The sequence below is a fragment of the Emydura macquarii genome, unplaced genomic scaffold, assembly GCF_026122565.2.
Source record: "Emydura macquarii macquarii isolate MOO-44397 ecotype Brisbane River unplaced genomic scaffold, CSIRO-AGI_Emac_v2 contig_2676, whole genome shotgun sequence".
In the NCBI taxonomy this organism is placed as follows: Eukaryota; Metazoa; Chordata; order Testudines; family Chelidae; genus Emydura; species Emydura macquarii.
The window spans coordinates 4,122,253-4,145,795 of record NW_027132813.1 but is presented as its reverse complement, the minus strand read 5'-3'; the positions used below and the strand labels follow the sequence as shown (position 1 = coordinate 4,145,795).

General features: G+C 42.0%; 1 protein-coding gene across 4 annotated transcripts in view; it reads right to left on the bottom strand.

The window, feature by feature from the left end:
* The window catches only part of DAAM2 (dishevelled associated activator of morphogenesis 2), a 252,754-nt gene that overhangs the window by 70,883 nt on the left and 158,328 nt on the right, over positions 1-23,543 (bottom strand). For all 4 annotated transcript variants that reach the window (XM_067564774.1, XM_067564777.1, XM_067564776.1 and 1 more), the window contains exons 5-6: positions 19,168-19,262; positions 11,656-11,989 (exon numbers count right to left, since the gene is read on the bottom strand). In XM_067564774.1, the coding sequence (XP_067420875.1) occupies positions 11,656-11,989; positions 19,168-19,262 (429 nt within the window). The remainder of the gene's footprint in view (positions 1-11,655; positions 11,990-19,167; positions 19,263-23,543) is intronic.

Below are 23,543 nucleotides of genomic sequence, written 5' to 3'. Positions count from 1 at the left end.
GGGGTGGAAGCAAATTAAATGGGAATAGAGGATTTTGCTTCTTTTTAATTTACTTTTTAGCCCCCTTACTGTAATCTCAGATTGCTCACATCTCCTTCTATGCGTCCTCTTCTGTACCGCTAGTATTTAATACAGGCCAGGTGATGGGGGTCTGGAAGGAATGCCAGTTGAAAAGGCTGTGTTTAGGAACAAGACTGAGCTGCCTATATTCCTCAATGTTTCTAGTAATACCAAACACAAAAACCAGATACTGCTTCTACCCTCATGAGCCTAGATAGTATCTTAGACAATTACAGGACATCAGCTCTTATCACTGAGGGAGACACTTGTTAACACTATATCTGCCAGGTCACAGTAACTCTAAGGGCTTGCCTACATCGTGAGTTATTGCACGGCCAGTCAGGGTGCAAATTTGCAGAGCATTAGATTGCCAAGAAGTGAAGTCCTGTATGGACACGGCTACTGCACAGTGAAAGTCCTGGAGTGTGGCTTAGTGTACCATTGCTTCACAGCGTAAGGCCAGGTGGCCTGGAATCACAAACAGTTGCTTTAATAAAAAGAGAAGCGTGGCCTGTATCCAACAACTGGATTCACGCAGAACTGAAAGCAGGATGACTCTCAGCAGGGTGAGACCCATTTTGACAGCTCTGTCAGATGTAAAGCTAGACATGAAGGACATTAGTGGGTCCTAAAACACCTTCTCAGGCCAGAGTGGCATCACCACTTTGCAAAATGATAAGACTGAATCAAAGCATGAGCGTGTTGTTATGACGCCCAAATGTTACAATGCCCTGACACAATGAGTTTGTCCCACTGGAAAAAACTTGGATGATGGCAATCATAATTATTAGTGCCATCAGTACACTGGGCACATCACAGAAGAGTTATCAAACAATAATAAGGTCCCTGCCTCAAAGAGATTCAAATGTAAATAAGGCAATGTATAAATGAGTACTTTCCTTATGCACAACACTTATTATTCACAGATCTCAAAGCATTTTACAAAAGTGTGTCAGTATCATTATGTTCATCTTATAGAGGGGGAAACTGAGGCATTGAGAGGTTAAGTGACTCGCCCATGGTCACACAATGAGTCAGTGACCAAATGGAAATAGTATCCATTAGTGGGACTGAATACAGGAGAAAGGAAAGCAACCAAGTGGCGAAGTTTAGAATTTGTCTCGTTAATTCCATGATTTTTGTTCAGAGGGTTTGTTGCTTTGTTTTCCATATTTTCTTTCTTCTTTTTTCTTTGGGGGGGACAAGCTTATGTGATGGAGGAAGACGTATGTTTGAAAGAGGAACCTGATGGAGCAGAGGCGTGTCAGACTGGAACACGGAGGAGATTTAAAGCATTTCCCAGCATACACTATGGGCAAGAGTGCAAACAGAGTAGCAAACTTTAAGTAGATAGGGGTTCCACAGTCCAAACTTGAGTGTTAAACAGATGTATTTATAACCATTATTATATTTTAGTATGACCTCTGTGCCTCCTTTAGGTGTGTACTGCATTTATTCATGCCTGATCTACTCAGTTAGATAAATCAGTTGTTGCTCATATATAGTAGTGGTGGTGCTCTACCTTTGTCAACGACCTAAATGAAGCTCATAGATCCTCCCTGGAGGAGCTTGCTGACTAAGTCTGAGATTTTCAAAGTCATCTAGGTGGTTTGGTTGCCCAATTGACATTAATTTTAATGGGCACTGGCTGGCCAGATCCCCTAGGTGGCTTTGAAAACCTTCACCTACCAGGCACAAGAGGCTACAACACCACACAAACAACTGGAAGGGACCCAGTCCCATAAAGGAGTGTGGTCATTAGAGATGAAATATTTCCAGAACTGGTTGGGTTTCAGAAGTATCATAAAAGAGGGAATTGGAGGAGACTTGCCATATTAATAGGAAAATGGTTCAGGCATAAGGGAAAGCATGAAAGAAAGTGTAGAATGGGCAAAGGGACCACTCAGCTCAGGGAAGAAGCTGGGGCAAACATGAAGGCATGGGAAAGGTATACTTGAGGAAACAAGAGATAAAGGCTGGTAGAAAAGTGACAAGGAGAAATATGATGTATCTAGCAAAAGAAAAAGGATCTTTACAGTGGCTTTCTGGTCAAGCTGCAGGATTGGGAGATGGGTGAAGCTGGAAGGAAGGAGGTTGCAATAGTCAAATGAGATGACTGGAGTCAAGACTGAAGTCTTGGCAGTGGGGAGCATCAGAAGGGTGAAATCTGGAGATATGGGGTCTGATTCTCCTCTCAGACTGGTGTAAGAACATAAGAATGGCCATAGTGGGTCAGACCAGTGGTTTATCTAGCCCAGAGTCCTGTCTTCCTACAATGACCAATTCCAGATACTTCCAAGGGAATAAATAGAACAGGGTAATCATCAAGTGATCCATCCCGTCATCCAGTCTCAGCATCTCACAGTCAGGGTCTTAGTCAGCATAGGGTTGCATCCCTGACCATCTTGGGTAATAGCCAATGATGGAACTATTCTCCATGAACATATCTAATTCTTTTTTGAAACCAGTTAAAGTTTTGGCCTTCACCACATCCCCTGGCAACGAGTTCCACAGATTGACTGTGCACCAAAATACTTCCTTATGTTTGTTTTAAACCTGCTGCCTGTTAATTTCATGGTGTGACCTCTCTGGTTCTTGTGTTATGTAAATGGGTAACTAACACTTTCTTATTCACTTTCTTCACACCACTCATGATTTTATAGACCTTTATCATATCCCCCGAGCCATCTCTTTTCCAAGGTGACTAGTCCCAGTCTTTTTAATCTCTCCTCATATGGAAGCTGTTCCATACCCTTACATGTTTTCAGTGCTCTTTTTTGTATCTCGAGATGGGGCAACCAGAACTGCCTGCAATATTCTAGGTGTGGTTTACCATGGATTTATATAGGGGCAATATGATATTTACTATCTTATTATCTGTCCCCTTCCTAATGGTTCCTAACATTCTGTTAACTTTTTTGATTGCCCCTGCCCATTGAACAGATGTTTTCAGAGAACTATCCACACTGACTCCAAGATCTTTTTCTTGTGTGGCAACAGCTAATTTAGACCCCAACATTTTGTAAGTGTAGTTGGGATTATGTTTTCCAGTGTGCATTACTTTGCACTTATCAACACTGATTTTCATCTTCCATTTTGTTGCCCAGTCACTAGGTTTTGTGAGATCCTTTTGTAACTCTTTGCAGTCAGCTTTGGACTTAACTATCTTGAATAATTTTGTGTTGTGTGCAAAATTTGCCACCTCACTATTTACACCTTTTTCCAGATTATTTATTAATATGTTGAACAGCACAGGTCCCAATACAGACCCCGGGGGACACCACTATTTATCTCTCTCCATTCTGAAATCTGACTATTTATTCCTACCCTTTGGTTCCCATCTTTTAACCAGTTACTGATCTTGGAGAGGACCTTCCCTCTTATCCCACGACTGCTTAGTTTGCTTAAGAGCCTTTGGTGAAGGAGCTTGTTAAAGGCTTTCTAAAAGTCCAAGTTCACTATATCCACTGGACCACCCTTTTCCGCATGTTTGTTGACCCCCTCAAAGAATTCTAATTGATTGGTGAGGCATGATTTCCCTTTACAGAACCCATGTTGACTCTTCCCCAACAAATCGTATTCATCTATATATCTGCTAATTTCAAGCAATATGCCTGGTATGGAAGTTAGACTTACCAGTCTGTAATTGCCAAAATTGCCTTTGGACTCTTTTTTGAAAATTGGCATCATATTAGCTATCCTCCAGTCATCTGGTACAGAAGCTGATTTAAGTGATAGATTACATACCACAGTTAGTAGTTCTGCAATTTCATATTTGAGTTCCTTTAGAACTCTTCCATGAATACCATCTGATCCCAGGGATTTATTACTGTTAAATGTATTAATTTGTTCCAAAAATCAAATAAATCAGGAGTTACTCAGTTGAAGTCAATGAGTGTTGCACCAGATTAATACCAGTGTGAGGTCAGAGTCAGTCCCGTAATAGATGGAATGATGGTTTGGTTGCAAAGGGGATGTAATTCAGGCCTCAGTTTCCAGTAGGACCCAAGTGTGAAATTTCCCAATTTAGCAGTGCTAACTCCTAGTTTTAGCAAAAGAATTGTCTATATTTTTCACTAGGTCCTATAAAATAATCACCACAAACGCATTTCAGTAGAATTAATAGCTGAGGAGCCCTATCCTCAGCTGGTGTAAACTGGTGCAGCTACACTGACTTCAATGGAGCCACAACAGTTTACACCAGTTGGAATCCAGACCATGGTTTAGATTCAGATCTTAGTTCCACTGGTGTAAAACAGAAGTAAACCTCTTCAAATCAAAGGAGTTACACCAGAATTATATCAGCGTAACCAAAACAAGAAATTGGCCCAAAGTCCCAACTTTCCCTTTGTAATCTCCCTACTGCTTCTTCATTTGTTGGTGTCTGTCTCTGTTATACTGTACTAGGCATTCTGGCTAGTAACAGTCATGCCTGGGAGACCAGAGATGACTTAAGACTGAGCAGCAACCTGTAACATGTGACTAGAAGAATACAATGTTCTTTGCTTCAGAATTAAGAGAGTGATCTCCATTTGCTAACCCACGCCACTTAGGCACATGTACGTTGGAAATAATCAGTGTTCCAAACTGAAGCTGTCAGTAGTGAGTTATGCAGGGGCTTAAGTTTTAGACAGCTGCCAATAAATAAAGTTGACCCTCACTTCCTCATTCTTATGAGGAAGTGGAGGAGGCAGGGGAGAAAAACTATTAAGGAATTCCAACAAGAAATGACAAAAAACAGGGAGAAGGGAAAATAAAACTATCTCACAGTTCTCTGGGAGAAAATGGTTCCAGCAGCAGCTGTCTCACATTTACTCATTGACTCCTTGAATCATCTGCTATTGGGAGAGGTTGCCAAAGAAGATCCAAGGAGAGAGAGACATTGACATTCATTGCCGTTGCTTTTGGGAAAATGCTAACTCCAAGACCAGTGAGCAGGTGAGATGAAGCATGAGGATTTCAGCAAGAAGAGGGGCAAGGGGGGAAAGGAAATTACGTACCACTGCTATCAGGATGGTGACTTGGGGAAAGAAAGCACAGGTTGTGGAGTGGGAGGGAAAGGCCACTCTCAGAGTCACTGTTCTTCATTATTAGTGATAAATGTTGTTTGGTCTTACAAGGAAGCCACGAAAAGTCAAAGAGGCAGGAACTAAATCATTCAGGGGACTGGTAAAGGCATATGGAGCTTTTCACCTCTGTGTCACTGGTTTGGATCTAACCTGAGTCAGTACTGGCCAAAAGTTGCAACCATCTGATGCCTTGTGTGAAATGAATTATCTTATCAGGTCTCAATCTAGTTCCTGATGCATAGGTTTCCACATGACTCACCATGCCATCATAAGTGGCACCCTTCTTGGCAGCTTCAGCAAAGAATCCTACAAAGAAGAAGACTGAACTCCTCTCTCATCCTTTCACTAACTGGTCCCAACATGTGAGGGCTGAAGTATGGTAGTGAGGGAGTAAGACAAGGCTTGCACAGCTTCTGCCTGTATTGCAACTTTCCTCTGTTCCCGTCTAGGGTTGTCAATCCAACACCTTCCACCAGCACAAAATTCCATTCTAATGCAAAATAAAATCAAATGAGTATGCCCATATTTTAGATCTTCTTCATCTTTAAGTTACTTTCAGACACACCAGTAAGATGTTTTCTAAAAGACATGCTCTAGTTCAAACAGGAATTATTTCAAGGCAGTTCTATGGCCTGTGTTATGCAGGTGGTCAGACTAGATGATCACAGTTAATCCCTTCTGGCCTTAGAATCTACAACAAAGACTAAGCTCAGGCCAGGTTCCAGAGAAGGCCAATCTTCCCCTCTTCCTATGGACCCAGTGATCCCACTTCTGTCAGCTTTCAAGACTGGGATCCTGAAATCATCCCCATCTTTTGCTCATCTGCTGTCTCTCCTTAAGTAGCCTATTGTCTCATCACTATGAGCCAGATCTAGAGTGAAAACAAAGCAGAGCCTTTGGGGGATTCCAGACATCCTTCTCATGAGGCCAATCCACAATTTCATCTTTTGTCATAAAGAACAATGGAGCCAGAGGAATTTGTTTCCACACTGCTTGTTCAAAATATATTTCTCCTGTTCCTCCTGTGCAGAGTTTGCTTTTGATAAATTTTAACTACTCAGGAAGAATTTTAATGATTTAATTCTGTTGATGCAAGATCCCTGCTTGTGGGAATTCTGAGTTGGCTTTATAGGCGGAGAGAGAATTTCTGAGGATGAGGGAGTTAGAGAGTGATAGATTGGAATCTACCTAAAGCAGGAAGCTCTAAGCCTGTCAAAGACCTCATGCTCAGGTGATAGGAGACATTTCCCACCTAAGTTGTCCTTGGAAGCTAAAGAAGCTCTGAAGTATTGCAAAGTCTGTTATAAAGATGCAGATGAAAGGCCCAGAGCTAGCTTGTCTAAGTGCCTCCTTGGGCTCAGCCACCTGACCCCCTAATTGAAACCTCCAGATCTCCCTTTAGAGCAGACACATACAGATCTCTCTTCCTTGGCCTGGCTGGCAAGGAGCTGTAAGACCACTCTGAGCCAAGGACAGGACTAGAGGGTAACAGTGTTTCACACTTGACGGATGAGATATGAAGTTTTACATCACAGGCATTTTTAACTGAGAACCTTAAAGTAGGGCATGAACTTCCTTCCTTGCCATTCACAGAGCATGACCATATTCATTTGGGACACCACCACTGATCCACTGAGAGAAGCAAATGGGGAGCGGGGGTGGAGGGGAGGGAAGAAAGTGGCAGAGGTAGGTGTTTGTAGACTTCTTCAGAGTTGAGATAAGTACTGCTTGGGTTCAACCTGTTGGAGAGAGTTCTGTGGAAAATGCCATTCCAGCTTTGGGACACAGACTTTGCAAAATTAGTAAGCAGGAGCATGCCCTTGCTGCTAATCACATGATTTTTTTGTTATTTTTTTTTTTTTTTTTTTTTTTTTAAAAGAGGAAGCAAACACTTATCTTTCTTTTTTCCCCCCCAATGAAAAAATGTTTGACAAAGGCAATTATTTGTGCATTCCATTCATTCATGGATGAGATAGTAAGTAAGTTCTCCCAGGCTCACAAAAGCTCCTGTGAATCATTAGATGCGACTTCTCAAAGGCCCAGCTGTACAAGATGAGATGTGTTACCATACATTGGCCCAGAATGATTTATCATCCCAGTCATTTACTCTAGTTTACAAAAAAAAAAAAAAAAAAAAAAAAAAAAGATACACAGAAAAGGCACTTGAGTTGATTTGGGATTGCCACAACATATGGGTTTATTCAGAAGATCAACTTGGTCAAGTTGGGACAAAGAATTAAAATCTGATTGAAAGTTGCCAAAACTTTAAATTACCTCCAAGCATGTGAGGCCAACCCAAAGTGCCTCCAATGTAAATAACCTCAAGCTTCAGAAAGGCTTCCTCAATAGAAGAATAGCCATACTGGGTCAGACCAATGGTCGATTTAGCCCAGTATCCTGTCTTCCAACAGTGGCCAATGCTAGGTGCTTCAGAGGGAATGAATAGAACAGGGAATTATCAAGTGATCCATCCCGTCGACCATTCCCAGCCTCTGGCAAATAGCAATCCCTGCCTATCCTGGCTAACAGCCATTGATGGACCTATCCACCATGAACTTATCTAGTTCTTTTTTGAACCCACTTACAGTCTTGGCCTTCACAACATCCTCTGGCAGCAAGTTCCACAGGTTGACTGTGCTTTGTCTGAAGAAATATTTCCTTTTGTTCGTTTTAAACCTGCTGCCTATTAATTTCATTTGGTTACCTCTAGTTTTTGTGTTATGAGAAGGAGTAAATAGCACTTCCTTTTTCACTTTCTCCATACCAGTCATGATTTTATAGACCTCTATCATGTCCTCCTTGTTCTTTTCCAAGCTGAAAGGTCCCAGACTTATTAATCTCTCCACACGTGGAAGGTTTTTCCATACCCCTAGTCATTTTAGTTGCTCTTTTCTGTACCTTTTCCAATTCCAATATATCTTTTTTGAGATGGGACGATCAGATCTTCATGCAGTATTCAAGATGTGGGCATACTACGGATTTATAAAGAGACAATAAGATATTTTCTATCTTATTATCTATCCATTTCCTAATGATTCCCAACATTCTGTTAGCTTTTTTGACTGCTTCTGCACATTGAGGGGATGTTTTCAGAGAACTATCCAAGATATCTTTTCTGAGTGATAACAGCTAATTTAGACCCCCATCATTTTATATGTATTGTTGGGATTATGTTTTCAAATGCGCATTACTTTGCATTTATCAACATTAAATTTCATCTGCCGTTTTGTTGCCTAGTCACCCAGTTTTGTGAGATACCTTTGTAATTCTTCACAGTCTGCTTTGGACTTAATTATCTTGAGTAGTTTTGTATCATCTGCAAATGTTGCCACTTCACTGTCTATCCCTTTTTATAGATCATTTATGAATATGTTGAACAGCATAGGTCCCAGTACAGAGGGCACCACTATTTGTCATAGAATATTAGGGTTGGAAGAGACCTCAGGAACTCATCTTGTCCAACCCCCTGCTCCTCAAAGCAGGACCAACCACAACTAAATCATCCCAGCCACGGCTTTGTCAAGCCAGGCCTTAAAAACCTCATAGCGATTCCACCACATCCCTAGGTAACCCATTCCAGTGCTTCACCACCATCCTAGTGAAAAAGCTTTCCTAATATCCAACCTAAACCTCCCTCACTGCAACTTGAGACCATTGCTCCTTGTTCTGTCATCTGCCACCACTGAGAACAGCTTAGCTCCATCCTACCTGGAACTCTGCCCCCCATATTTCTCTCCATTCTGAAAATTGACCATTTATTCCTACCCTTTGTTTCCTATCTTTTAACCAGTTATTAATCCAGGAGAGAACCTTCCCTCTTATCCCATGACCACTTACTTTGCTTAAGAGCCTTTGGTGAGGGACCTTGTCAAAGGCTTTCTGAAAATTTAAGCACACTATATCCACTGGATCACCCTTCTCCACATGCATGTTGACCCCCCCCCCCGCAAAGAATTCTAGTAGACTGGTGAGGCATGATTTCCCTTTACAAAAACCATGTTGACTCTTTCCCAACAAATCAGATTCATCTACGTATCTGATAATTCTGTTCTTTGCTATAGTTTCAACCAGTTTGTCTGGTACTGAAGTTAGGCTTACCAGCCTGTAATTGCCGGGATCACTTGTGGAGCCTCTTTTAAAAATTGGCATCACATTAGCTATCCTCCAGTCATCTGGTACAGAAGCTGATTTAAATGATAGGTTACATACCGTTAGTTAGTAGTTCTGCAATTTCACATTTGAGTTCCTTCAGGACTCTTGGGTAGATACTATCTGGCCCTGGTGACTTATTACTGTTTAATTTATCCATTTGATCCAAAACCTCCTCTAATGACACCTCAATCTGGGACAGTTCCTCAGATTGGTCACCTAAAATGAATGGCTCATGTTTGGGAATCTCCCTCACATCCTCAGCCATGAAGACCAATGTAAAGAATTCATTTAGTTTCTTCACAATAACCTTATCTTCCTTGAGTGCTCCTTTAGAATCTTGATTGTTCAGTGGCCTCACTAGTTGTTTAGCAGACTTCCTGCTTCTAATGTACTTAAAAAGTAACAGCAAATTTTTTTTTAAAGTCTTTGGCTAACAGTTCTTCAAATTCTTTTTTGGCCTTCCTAACTATATTTTTACACTTCAATTGCCAGATTTTATGCTCCTTTCTATTTTCCTCAGTAAGATTTAACTTCTACTTTTTAAAGGATGCCGTTTTGGTTCTCTTACTATGCTTTTTAATTTGGGGTTTACATTTAAATTGAGCCTTTATTATGGTGTCTTTAAAAAGTTTCCATGCAGCTTGCAAGGATTTCACTTTTGGTGCTGTACCTTTTAGTTTTTGTTTAACTAACTTCCTCATTTTTGTGTAGTTCCCTTTTCTGAAATTAAATGCTAACATGGTGGACTGCTTTGGTATTACCCCCACTCTTCCCCCCAGTGATTTTAAATTTTATTAGGTTATGGTCACTATTACCAGCTACATTCACCTCTTGGACCAGATCCTGTGCTCCACTTCGGACTAAATCAAGAATTGCCTCTCCTCTTGTGTGTTCCAAGACTAGCTTCTCCAAGAAGCAGTTAGGCAAATTACCAGAAAACTAGCAAGATTTAAGGTTGATCCTCTCTGTTTCACACATACAGACAAAAGCACTCTAACCATTATACTCTCTCTGCATTTGGCTTTCATTCCTCAACTCCATCCTCTATATTAGTGATTCCCAACCTCTTCTTGGTAACTTTAGTCTTTTGTGGCTGAAGTCTTAGTCTCCTCACTTTCCTTTTGTAATAGTAACTATGGCTGCATTAGCAGTGAGAGACCCTGACTGAGATTAGGGCCCCAATGTGCTAAACTCTGTACAAATACATAGTGAGACACAGTGAATGCAAAGAATAGCTAACAATCTAAACAGACTATACAAAGGGTGGATGGGGAAACAGAGAAATGAAGTGTCTTGTCCAAGGTCATAGAGTAGGTCAGTGGCAGATATGGGGAATAGAACCCAGGTCTCCTGCATCTTAGCGCATATCCTGAACACTAAGCCACTTGAGTCCCTAAGCCTCAGCTTGAGAAACAACAATAGAAGCTGCCGTCGGTGACCAGTGACCATTTTCCACTCAGTTGTGCATGCTGCAAACTTCCACAGAGCTTGAACTACTGTTACAATCTCAAATTTAGAGCAACCAAAGATCCACTGAAGCTGAGATTGTGCACACAGCTGAATGGGAGGCAGGGGGCAAAGACTGGTGTAAACAAGGTTTTAGGGCCTAATTGTATATTACCCTCCTTATAATAGCCTGGCAAAACCCAATGAAAACTTCATCCATGGAAAGAGCATAGGATTGCACCCATAAGAATGGTAAAGTAACACAGTGCCCAAAAATATTTAGAAACCACTGCTTAGCACAGTCGCTCATGAGGTTTCTCCTCATCAAGATGGTTGTTTCATTAGGAAGAGGCAGGTCACAGCATCCGCTTACAATCCCCTCAACCACGGCCCACCAACCAGAAAGTCAGTGATCTATCTTTCTGAGCTTTTCCTCTATACTTAGAATGGGAAATATCTGTGGTAACTGTGCTGTAACAACTGATAAATGTTGACTTATTAATGGCTTCCGCTGTACATCATTTACTCCATCCATTTCTGCATTATGATGGAATTGACTCAAAGCATTACAGAAACTCCTGCGGCCTTTATGCTATCGGCACTTAAATAGTGTTGTAATGGGTGCCCAATAGATTCCATCAGTCTAGATTATAGTGTGAGATTACGGAGAGCCTTTCACTAATACAGCAAGACTCAGTTTTAAGGTAAAGTACAGTAACTTGAAATCAGTATCGATTGCAGTGATTGGCTGTAGAATAAGTGTGCTAAATAATCTATGTGGGGAATTGACACTACTTTGGTTGATCCAAAGTCCAGATGAGGAAAATGGACTTTGTACATCTGACAATGTTGTACACAATGTGTAAGCAGAGACCACCCTTTACCAAGATACACTGTGTTGGGCATTATAGGCCGAGCATGTTTATACCTGGAATCTTGTCCTCTCTGCAGCATAGACCTGGTAGTGAAGCATGGCCTGTAAGACCTTCTTATGACCATCTGGCACCAGGCAGACAGCCCCGAGGATCTCCAGCACAGCAATCTTGGTCTTGATGTTCTCAGTCCGTAAGCTCTGGGAGATGATATTGATGCTTTCTGGATGGGCCAGGACATGTGCACGTCCCTGGGAGTTGTTCATCAGTGCCTTGATACACCCTATAACGGATGTGTGTATGCGGCTCTCTGAGGTCTCATAGTCCATGCTCTTCAGGAAGTTCAACAAACAGGTCAGGCCATCCAGCTCAATAAACCTGGTCACAAACCTAAAAAGAAAGGGAGGAAAACAGAATGAAGGCAAATTGTACACTAGGCATTGAATTAATAGAATATGGAACTATGATGCCAAGAACAGAGTAGTTTGTAAAGGACTCTGGATAATTCCAGAGCTCATCACAAAAACAGGTGGTCAGTCTTGTTGTCCTGTTCATTTTCCAACGAGGGTAATTACATTCTCTCTGCTAGAATTTCACCCTTTTTCCTCCCTGTCCTACATGCTTGGACAGTGTTACTATATAACCATGTTCAACGCCAATGGCTGGTGAAAAGATTCCTATATATTGGTATATATAGAGAACCCAATCCTACAGTCCTGGATCAGGCAAAACTCCCGAAATGGCTTGTATGATTTCTGCTTGCAGGACGTGTGGTTAAGGAGGGAGCAGACTCAATGACAACCTTGGATACTGCGAGGGAATAGTATGAGGACACAAATAGACTAGATATCTAGGTAGCAAAATTGCAGAAGGAACAGCATGAACTAAAGCTGTATTGGAACAAACGTTGGGTCACCTTTCAAGTCATGAGGATTCCGTGTGAAACTTTCATTATGAAACCAGGCAAAATGTGTCTGGTTTCAGATAAAGATTATGCACCAGTCTATGGATGGATACAACATAGACAAAACCCAGGGAGGGATTTATAACTTCATCTGAAACAAAGATAAAAACCGGATGGATCAATTCATCCATGGAATTAATTCACTGAAGTTAAATGAGTCCACTGAAGTCAATGGCGTAATACTAGGAACAAATTCACCCCATTGGTTTTAGTGGAGTTTCACTGAGTTTCCAGTAGACTTAAGATTTTGGGGTCCTATGCAAAGTGAGGTGAACAGGATTCCATCCAGTTCCCTGTCCCACCTGTGAACACTGAGGTCTCAGTGCGTGTCTCGTTGCTTTCTGTTCTTTTCTCTGTGCACAAGAACACTCCTGGGCCTCATTGATGTATCTAGTATACAACACACATTCAAAGTATATAAGCCAGTCCTGTGGTTTGTACGCCACTCTACCACATGGGAAATTTCCTGACCTACCTGAAAGTTGGATCAGATATGCTGGACAGTTTGCCAACCTTCAGCTTACTTGAACCAACAGTTTTGACCAGAACTGATGGTTTCAGCTGAGCTTTGCTTTGAGGTTTGTTCAAACCTGAACTTCGAAGCAAATTTCAGAGGGGCCAGACACAAATGAACCAACAATAAGAAGAGGAATCCCATTAACTCAGCTCAGCAAAACTGCAAAGTTTCACACAGCTCTGATCACGAATTACTCGTACTCTGAGTGTACCAGCCTAACTCTTTCCCTCTACAAGCCACACAAACAGAAGCCCTTCTCCCTCCAGCTACAGGGGAAGATCACACAGAGTGTGCCAGGAAGCCAGAAGGATACTTAACACCTTTTTTGTTATTCTTATTATTATTTGGTTACAAGAAAAATAAAGGGTAGTTCATGGTCTGTGACCCATTTGGTTACTGGCCTCTCTGCTGAGACTGAAATTTGTGCAGTCACAGCCACTTGTGGTGATTCTGTGTCTGTGGTGGACATTTGTCCACTGGGAACTAGACTGAAACCAAAATAATTTTGCCCAGACTACCAGATATGAAACAGAAATTACTTTTAGATGTATCATCAACGCGGAGTCCTAACATATTTACTTCAAATCTGTTTATGCATGGTGACTCTTTCCAAGTTCCTTTGTGAATCCAAGGGCTTGCCAAACTTATTACCAAAAACCAGTAGCAAAAGTCTGCCAACCTCATAGCTCCAGGGCTAAGTGAAGGCTAGTTTTAAGATTGAGTTTTCTCTGAGGACATAGCCTTTTGCTCTCAGAGCCTGGTGGGGCAAGGGTTTATGAATTCTGGTTCTAGATGGAGCACTGGCTCATGGTGCGAGACATACAAGTCACTGTAATCTTCATGTGCCTATGCCAGCCCAGCCCTGAAGACCAGGTGACAAATCATTTGTGAAAGGCACAGTGACATTCTTCCAAGTACAATACACAAATAAATCTACTGACAGACAATTATTGCCAGGATTCCTAGGGTGAGGTCACTCCAGCAGGAGAGTAGGGGCAGGAAAGAGATTGGTGTCATAGACCTTGATTAACGACAACATTTCAAACAATGTCGGGATTTTCCTGTATCCTATCTGGTCCAGAAAGCAAAATGCTAATCTCTATTACTCAATAGGAAGCAAACTTGACTACCTCCCAGTCTCAGCTGACATCAGAAGTAGGAATAAAGCTATGATTTTTGCCTTCCCTTTTCAAAACACTCAGTGCCCTGTTCTCAGGAAAAGCTATACATTGTGTGTGTGTGAGAGAGAGAGAGAGAGAGAGAGAGAGAGAGAGGTGGGGGAGTCCAGCTCATTGGCTAAGCGTCATTCTCATTGTGTATTTGTTTGGCCCACAGGCGTGCATGCGTGTGAGACAGAGATGTGATGGGAGAATTCAGCTTCCAGGCTGAATGCCATTTACATCATCATGTCTGACTGGTGCTTTTGTGCATTTGCGTGTATGTAGGCGTGCACGCACGCACAGACAAACACACATGTGCTTGTGCAGGTCTGAGGCATGCAGTCCACTTTTGTAGGGAAGAGTGTCTTCATCATTGTGGTGTGTGTGTGCAATTAGCGTCCAGCATGCCCTAGATGTTGCCCATGAGAGCCTTGCTCTAGACTGAGATTTGAAGGTGTGATGTCAGAACACGTTTGCTAATGTGTCCTGTGTAACACATTCTATGTTCCAGCATAGACAAGGCAGTGTGTACTTTAACAGGTGCTAAATTGGTTGAATTAAACCCTGCAGGCTTTAGTTTTACCAGCTTAACACATATTAAAAGCAGGTTTACTTTTCTACACTAGAGCTTTAAAACATGTTAATTTGAATGTTAGCTAACATATCCTAACAACACACCTCTTATCCTTATATAGGCCAGGCCTATGTGGCAGTGATTTTCCCCAGTGCTAGGTCTTATTCCCTGATCTATCCCCATACAGATTGTGCTGCAGCCTCACTGTGAGAAATGACACAGCTTGGGAAAGACAGAAAGAACATACACCGGAGGGCGTGGGGAGGGCAGGATGTTCCCACCCTACTGACAGTCAAGGCATTTTCCCAGGCTAGCTGCAGCAGTGGCCTTTGGATCAGGAGACACGCACAACCCTGACAAACCTTGGACCTCTGCCCTGCCTGAAATTCAAAGCAGAATACGCTGCATTTGCTGGATAGATTAGTGATCAGCTAAAGTACACAGGAGTGTGACATGGCTAAACCAAGCCAAAATAAAGAGAGCCCAACCTCCTTTTATTTTAAGGCTTGGAGCAGGACAGAAGAGTCATGCTATTTATTGCTGATAATTCAAATGAAATAAGATCCTTTTTTCCTTGCCCTCAAACTTGAACAAAAACTCTCCCGAGTTAACGTTGGGCTAACTTCTCGTGCCCCTCATCAATTTTCATTTTCACTGTGCTCCTGCACTTCCACATTCAAGTGCTGAAATACCAAGAGAAAAACTGTTCTCACACCAATTCTGACCCAATAGTTTGTAATCCGTTGTTTATAGTAATAACCTTTTAGGAACTTCAAATTAAAATCTGTTTTCTTACAATACATATTTTCTTGAATGTTATGGTTGTTCTTGAGCACTGGAATACATGCAATGGCTTATTTTTATAGGGCTGCTCCAAAGGTGCGTGCACTTATTTATTATTATAGGGCTGCCCCTGAGCTCTGGGACACGAACACTGATTTATTATAAATTGAGTTTCTATTGCACTTTCATCTAAAAGCAGAATGCTCTAATCAATTAAGCCTCAAAAAGACTTCTGAGATGCAGGTGTGTATCAATTCAGATTTTACCGATGGGTATTCCAGTTAAAGGGACTCAATGCTACTGTATTAAAAAGTACATATCCAGACAGAGAGAGATTGTTCGACTCCTCTGCAAGACGATCCAAACAGAGATGCCTATGGGTAAGCAACCAAGGCACCCCATCAGTATCTTGTGCCCTCTGCAGAAGCAGATTCTGTTCAGTCCATTCTATACAAGTTTAGGTTTTCATTTGCCATTTTGCCCAGGGATCTAATGAAAAGAAGCAGCCTGGAAAATAGGATTCTTGTCCAAATTCCACTTGAAAGACTGGTAACTTGAAGGCTTACGTACAGAGCTGCTTACGGAAGGGATTTAATGTAGCTGAGCCCCTCCCTAACATCCTTTCCATCACAGAAGGAATTGGCTTGCTGATCAGGCATTGGCACATGGCCCGGTTGGCAGCTAACAAATTGAGTCACTGGAAATTAGTTGAGACACAGACTTAACTCAAATTTGGCTTGCTTAACTATGGGAGAAAAAAATCTAAGCCGCTGTCAACGGCTTAAAAGGGAACGCTTTACGCGATAGTTCATTGACACTGGTGTTGATGATCATCATAAAGAAATTAAATGAATGCCTGCTGTCAGCGGGACCCTGGTTGGGAAAGCCTTGCAAATCTGATTTTTGGCTGAAGACAATTCCTTTACCCCTCTCACATTCTCTCCCCCCCCCCACTCCTCCCAGAGGTCGGAAGAAGCATCTTATTAGAAAGGCCTTCTTGAATGAGAGAAGAAAACTATCATTGGTGGCTGTAAATATATGTTTGAGTTGGACACTCAAGCCCATGGAGAGGCCTCGCTCATCAGTTGCTGCCAGAAATATACTGACATGGCGAAAGTCGGTCAGTTTCACCAAGTATGCCCCAAAATAGGTCTTCATGAATGCAATGGATTGATTACATTCCATCACAGCAGTTATTGACATGTGGGTTGAAACACCAGCACTTGTCCTAAGAGAGAGGGGAAGTTGTGGCAAGCTGCCACATTTCCTGTCTGGCCTCTAAGTCAATTTGCATTGTATTGTGTTCTTTGCTGTGTGACAGAATGGAGGCAGACAAGATTCGATTGTCACTTTCAAGCAGGTTGCCCTCAAGTTGCCAACAATATCCTCTAAAAAATCATTGCACCAGTTTCCACTACACTGCTCTGAAACTCACCATAGAGGAGGTGCTGTATGTCACAGAGTAGCACTTTCTATGAAGTTCTGTCAGAAGCGCCACAAAGGATTCTGGGTTGCATTAGACTAAGTCAAATTGCAAGGGGCTGAATATAGATTCATAGCATGAACAAGTTTGAAAACAATATTCTACCAGGTCAACAAGCCACACTCTCCCTTCTCCACTTAAAAGCTCCATGCTCATCCAAAAGCTGTGCATGCACTCACTTAGCCCTCCAGAAGACCACAGGCTAAAATGATGGGCCATTTGCATTTGCTTGTTGCCTCAGAAAAGAAGGTGACTTTTATTATGAGAGTGCAGAGAGGTTCCTTTCCATTCAGAGTGCAACACAAATGGATTTTTCTGGGAGATGTTCCACTATCCAGTCTGGCTCATAATCATAATAGGCCCAAATCGGCTCAGCATTCAGATTCACTTTCCTAAAACTCGGATCTGACACCTCCTATCTACTGGTGTCCCCATTCTAGTTACATTTAGAGAGGGTCCCAAACCAAAATCCCAGACCTGGACGTTCCTGAACTTGATTCCAAAACTAGATCCAGCTCTGGGCTTTACAAGTGGCCAGCTGCTTTCTATAATGGGCCAAAGACACCCTTTTTGTTGCTCTCTCAGAGGGTTACATTTTCAGGAGCTTTGGGTGGACTAGGTTTTCCCAGCATGGAAAGAGGAAGAAAAATAATCCTGACAAGGGAGGACTGGCTTCCTGTTATAGTTAAGACAATTTAGGATTTGCCATAATGAATCAGGCCACTAGGCCATCAATGACTCCATCCTGTCTTGCACAGGGACTAATACCTGATGTTTTGGAGGAAACTGTATACACGCACACACCACCCAGCCAGCTGTACAATTCTCTGCGTAAATCAAGCTCCCAACTGCTTGATTTGGGTAATTGGAACACTGGTGCAAGGTTATCCCTGGGGTAACTGCATTGACCACATTTAATCTGACCCTTTACTAAGGCCACACTTCTCTATAATTCATCCTCACAAAAAACTGTTGCAATAACATGAAGGGCAGAGATGTGCAAAACTCAGCCATTTGGCTTTGCAGGAACTCACGAGAAGAACCTCCTCCTCAGTTGCCATCCACCTGGGTTCCCAACTCATTTGGGGTGGGTACTCAGAAAGGTGGACGGTTTCAGTGGAAGTTAGGCATGTAAGCACCTTTGTGGATCCCACTCTTGGTGTCACTTGGAACTTTGGTTTCAGAATTCACCATGGAACTGTCACGCTTCACTAGGGTACCTATTGAAGCCCCTTGAAAATGACTTCTGCATGGTTTGAATGCAGACACATGAAATCAGCCTCAGGCCTATGTGAAATGTTCATGAACATTTTGAACAACTCACTCTGCTTCCTGAGGTCACACCTGTTATGGTTCTGTTTTCCGTGCACCGTGCTTTTAAATGTAAAGGGTCTCTAAAATAGCCAATTTTTAATTATTCATTATTGCTGCACCCAGCAGACAAAAGGTGCAGTACACAAATACACTGAAAACAGAAGAACATAAGAATACATGACTGGAAAAAACTCCTGGGTCGCCTCCCGTCTCTGCTATCACAAGCAAACCCATCATATAATCAAACATCTTGTTACATTCTCATAGCTACATGCATCACAGGAACAAACCCCCAAACCAGATGCACGTCAGATGACTTGGATGTTTTGTACTTAACATTTTGCATTGCTCTAGATAAGGGGTCGTTTGAATTCAACAAAGTTTGACAGTTAACACTGACATGCCATCCTTAATTCACTAATATACCCAAGAGGTACTGCAGGCCACGTGGTTTAGAACCTGATCATCATGATTTTTACCTATATTTTCAAAGACCATCTATAGGTTTCTAACAATGCAACTTGCCTTATGGTTTCCTGGAGGCACATTCTCAACTCCCCATGTGCACCTGAATGAAGTGTTTAGAGGCGAGGGCTGTAAGGTCCCCTATCAAATGTACAAGCTACCAAAGAAGGCTTTCTTGCTTTTTTGAAGATTAAACAATTGGGTACCTGCCCATGATCTGTTGAAGGTTCTCTCACTGCCACCATTTCCTGTGTCAGATATAGCCCTGTGAAGGAGTGAATGAAAGAGAGGAGATGAACAACAATTACCTCATAGGCTGAGTCCGCAGAGCTGTTTTCAAGTCTTCAACTATTTTATTCCTCATTTCTGTTTCTTCTTCATCGAAAGCATACAGGGTCTGCATCTATTTGAAAAAGCAGAGAGAGAGTTACAAAAAGCCAGAGCTGGCCAATGAAAGGTCAGAGAAAACTCAGGCTGCTGGGCAATCCAGAGATCATCAATAAGAAATCTTCCATCAAACCAGTTGGAGGTGCTTGCCGCCAGCTGCAAAGCTGAGGCTAGATGAGGTTGCTTCTATTCCTTGGATTGGCAATAGTGAGCAGGAGAACCCAGCATTCCCAGAGGAAATCACAGATGTCCTCATGAAACAATGTTCCCGTGTCTTATCTGGGACGTTCACGGCAATATGTCTGAACAAACAATTAATCTCAACATTCCTAACAGGCAGATATTCTTGTTCCTATTTTTCAGACAGGTAGACCAACGCACAAAATGTTCAGATGTAACCACCAGTGCTCCTGATCTATTCCCAGCTCTTCCACTGACTCACTATATGACCTTGGGCAAGTCACTTAAACCCATGCTTTCAAATTTGGATGCATAAAGCCAGACACCTAAATTCAGAGTCAGACACTTGAAATAAGTAGCCTGATTTTCAGAGAGGGTGAGCGCACATAGGTCTCCATGATATCAATTGCATTTGTTTAGCCTAGAAAAATTTGGCCCCTACCTTTCCCTGCCTCAGCTTCCCTAATTGTAAAAGAGGGATGATCATTCCGACTGCATTGGCAGCAGTACTGTGGGGTTTCACAAAATAATCTTAGCACGAGGAGAACATCAACTCTCAGCTCATGCTCTTCTTGAATCAATACCTTGATTAAACAAATATTATCCAGTGAGGTTCTTATATGGAATCCCTCCATGGTGGAAACTGAGCGCCTACAATAATGGCCCATTACAGCAAAATACTAGTGTCTTTATTGTAATGTTTAGTAAGCAAGTCCCAAAGAAAATCCTCCTTTTACTGGAACATCTCAACTCCCCCCCTTTCCTCCCCACACCCTCTTGTGTTGCAAACCATGTGGTGCCAACACGTGCCAACTCCTGAGGGTGGTCACTTGGCTAAGAGCTGGGGCTGTTTTATGCTACACTACAGCTGGCACCGGGAGCTGTATTTAACTCTAGGGGTCCCTCCCTCTGATCCACACTAAAGTCAAATTCACTCAGCAATGGAGCGAGATATTTCCTGCCCTAATGGAATGACAGAGCGCTACTGATGGAAAATGAGCTGACAACGTTTTATCTTATGCCAGCATCTCCCAACAGCCAGAAACATATATTGAAACACTCAAGCCAAACCATATACGATCCCCTCTTCAAAAAAACAAACAGAAACTGTGAAACTGTATTGTGGAATCTCAATGGCAGATTCCTGGGGTGAGTTTTGGGACTTGATTTGTATTTCCTTGGGTGAGGGCCCATATGGTCAACTTTTCTTGGCCCATAAACGTTCCTTTGAAAGGCTCCCGTTTTTACAATAGCTTACTTTCTCCTCTGACCCGTTGTTGCAGAGAGGCACATGGATGGCAGGATGGTTCTCAAAGGTATTTTGTTGAGAGTGGAGACGGCCCATTTCCAAGTGAAACAAACATAAGTAATCCTGCTTTTGCAGCAGATGGTTAATTACAGAAAAACCCTTTCTGAACGCTGTAAGCAGCCAAGACCCCTTCGCTTCTCACTGCTACACATGGCCAGGAACACGACTCCTTGTGCCTCCTCTAATGACAGGATGGTCACATGTCCACATCATAAAATTACAGTGTGAAAGTTACAGAAAACATGATCACCACTAGGAGAGAGGGACAGGAAACTTATTGTTGTATGTGGGGATCACTGTTTGTGGCTGTGTTTCATAGTTGTGTTTGGCTGGAAAATAGTTTTTCTGAACTAAAAACTACATTAAAGGGATAACGTTGGTCTAGTTTAGGACTCAGCGTTACAATATGTTTTGTTCAACGGACAAAAAAAGGAGCAAACTATTGCAGAGGATTCAAACAGCCTGAGATACTCCGTGCACAATTACATATAGACGATATTTCACAAGTAAATTTCGCATGTTCAGAAATGTTGATTTGAATTCATCAGGGAAATCTGACATCTAGCCACCTGATCTACATGGATTAGTCCAAGATTGCACATATGTGCAAAAAATTATACCTGAGGAATTGTGTGTTCAAAATTACAGGCAATCTTAGAGGCTACTATGGAAAATTAGGCCAAGTGTGAATAGAAATTGTAATTTATATATTGTGTTTTGTTCAAAATCCACGGAAAACTCTGCCTTGCCTCCAATGCCCAAGCACTTCCCAGAACTCCTAGAAACCCAAACACAGCAGCCTAATGCTAGTGACTGAGAACCAGAAAAGGGAACTGTCTAGAAGCAGAAAATAAACTAACCAGTCTAGTTTCATTTGCCAAGCTGAGTCAGATGAAATAAAGGAAATAAATAGCAAAAAAAGCAAAAGCAGCGAACTGGATTTTCAGAGTTTTACAATTCTAGTCCAAGTTCCTTATTTGGATCTCACATGTACCAGTTTTACAACAACTTGTTACTCAGCTGACTTCAGTGAAATTACTTCCGATTTAAACAAGTATTAGTAGATCAAAATCAGGCCCTATGCCATAATTAGAGTAAGGCCATTTATCATCAGCATCATCATCATGGGGCCTGTATCAAGCAAAGCAAAGAACAGTGGGCTCCTTCTGCTCACATTAACATATTCCCCACTCTTGGGATTTTTCCTGAGATAACGTGGCATTCACTGCTTTTTAATATTGCCCCCATTTGAGAGAGACAGTAGAGTATTAGAGTGTTTGAGGTGAGAGATAATAATAATAATGCGACTTGTATCTGGACAATATCTCTTTAAAAACATTTCTTCAAAGAAATGAGCTCAAGTGGAATTCAAGCTGCCATGGCATCTTGATCCAAAAGCAGAAATCCTGAATTACAGAATTAATTAAAAAAACCAAACAAACATTAGAGGCTCTGAGCAAACAATGGCTTAGAGCAGCATGAATCAGATGGGAGATAGAGTCATCCTCCACCTGTTAAATTCTGCTGAAAGATATATTTTCTTTTATGTCCTATAAAGCTGTTTTGCCCTGAGCAAATGATTTCTGAGCCAGGGAAAAAAGGTAACAGCTGTATTTATTAATCTTGACCCCATCTCATGCTCTCAACACAGCCATCGCTCCAAAGAGTTGTATCTGCAGCTACTGTTCACTGGTAAGCTCTTCTTACAAGTGCAAATATAGCCGAGATCATAAAAGCAACGTGGTGGCGTCAAAAGTAATCTTCCTTCTCCCCAGTAAAGCAGGGATTGCATTTATTGAGGCTGCCAAGCAGACAGTATCACAGAGAGAAAGAGACTGGTCTCTTGACATGTGATACAAAAAGGGCAGCTGCTGTATCGTACAAAGAGAAATTTTGTGACTTGATGAATCAGAAGAGATGATGAGGACCTGATATTTGGTGTATGATTTTGTGTCTGCAGATAATCACTGGTCTAATTTATTGCACTTAGATGTCAAGTTACTGGATTTGCAGACACAAAATGACAGGTGCAAAACTGACGACTAATATTCTAAGTTAGGTAGTGTCAGTAGTTAGCTCCCTTTCTTCCAGGGATTGATACAGGAGCTATTCCACTTATGAACTAGTTGGGATATTCCTTCCTGCTGGGTGACCTGAAGAACAGCTCATTCAAGTTATAACAGAGGCATTCCAGTTATAGTGGGGCCCGATTCTACTCTCACCCATGCTTGTGAAAATCAGAAATAAAACCACAAAAGTCAATGTAGTCATATTGATATAAACACAGCATAAAACTGGTGAGAGAATCACAGAGTCATAGAAATGGGCTAGAAGGGACCTCTGTACAGAGACAGAACCAAGTGAATTTAGACCATCCCTGCCAGGTATTTGTCTAACCCAGTGTTTCTCAATTGGTGTTCCGCGGGCACACTGTTAGGGTTTCACGGGCAGCTGTTCTCCGCGCCGCTGATCAGCTGTTCTCCGCGCCGCTGATCAGCTGTTCTCCGCGCCGCCGAGAAAGGGAAGATATCTCGGATTTTTTGGCGGAGGGTATCGAGTGTAAGTGTAATTTAATTGAGAAACACTGACCTAGCTGTATATAATTTGCTTATTTGGACATTTTTTTTTGGCCCCATATGTAAAAATACTGTTAAGAGTTTGGGGGGTTCCGCAATTATTTATCGAGTTCAAAAGGGTTCCGTGGCCAAATTTAATTGAGAAACACTGGTCTAACCTGTTCTTAAAAACCTCAATGATAGGGATTCAACAACTTCCCTTGGAAGCCTATTTGAGAACTTAACTACCCTC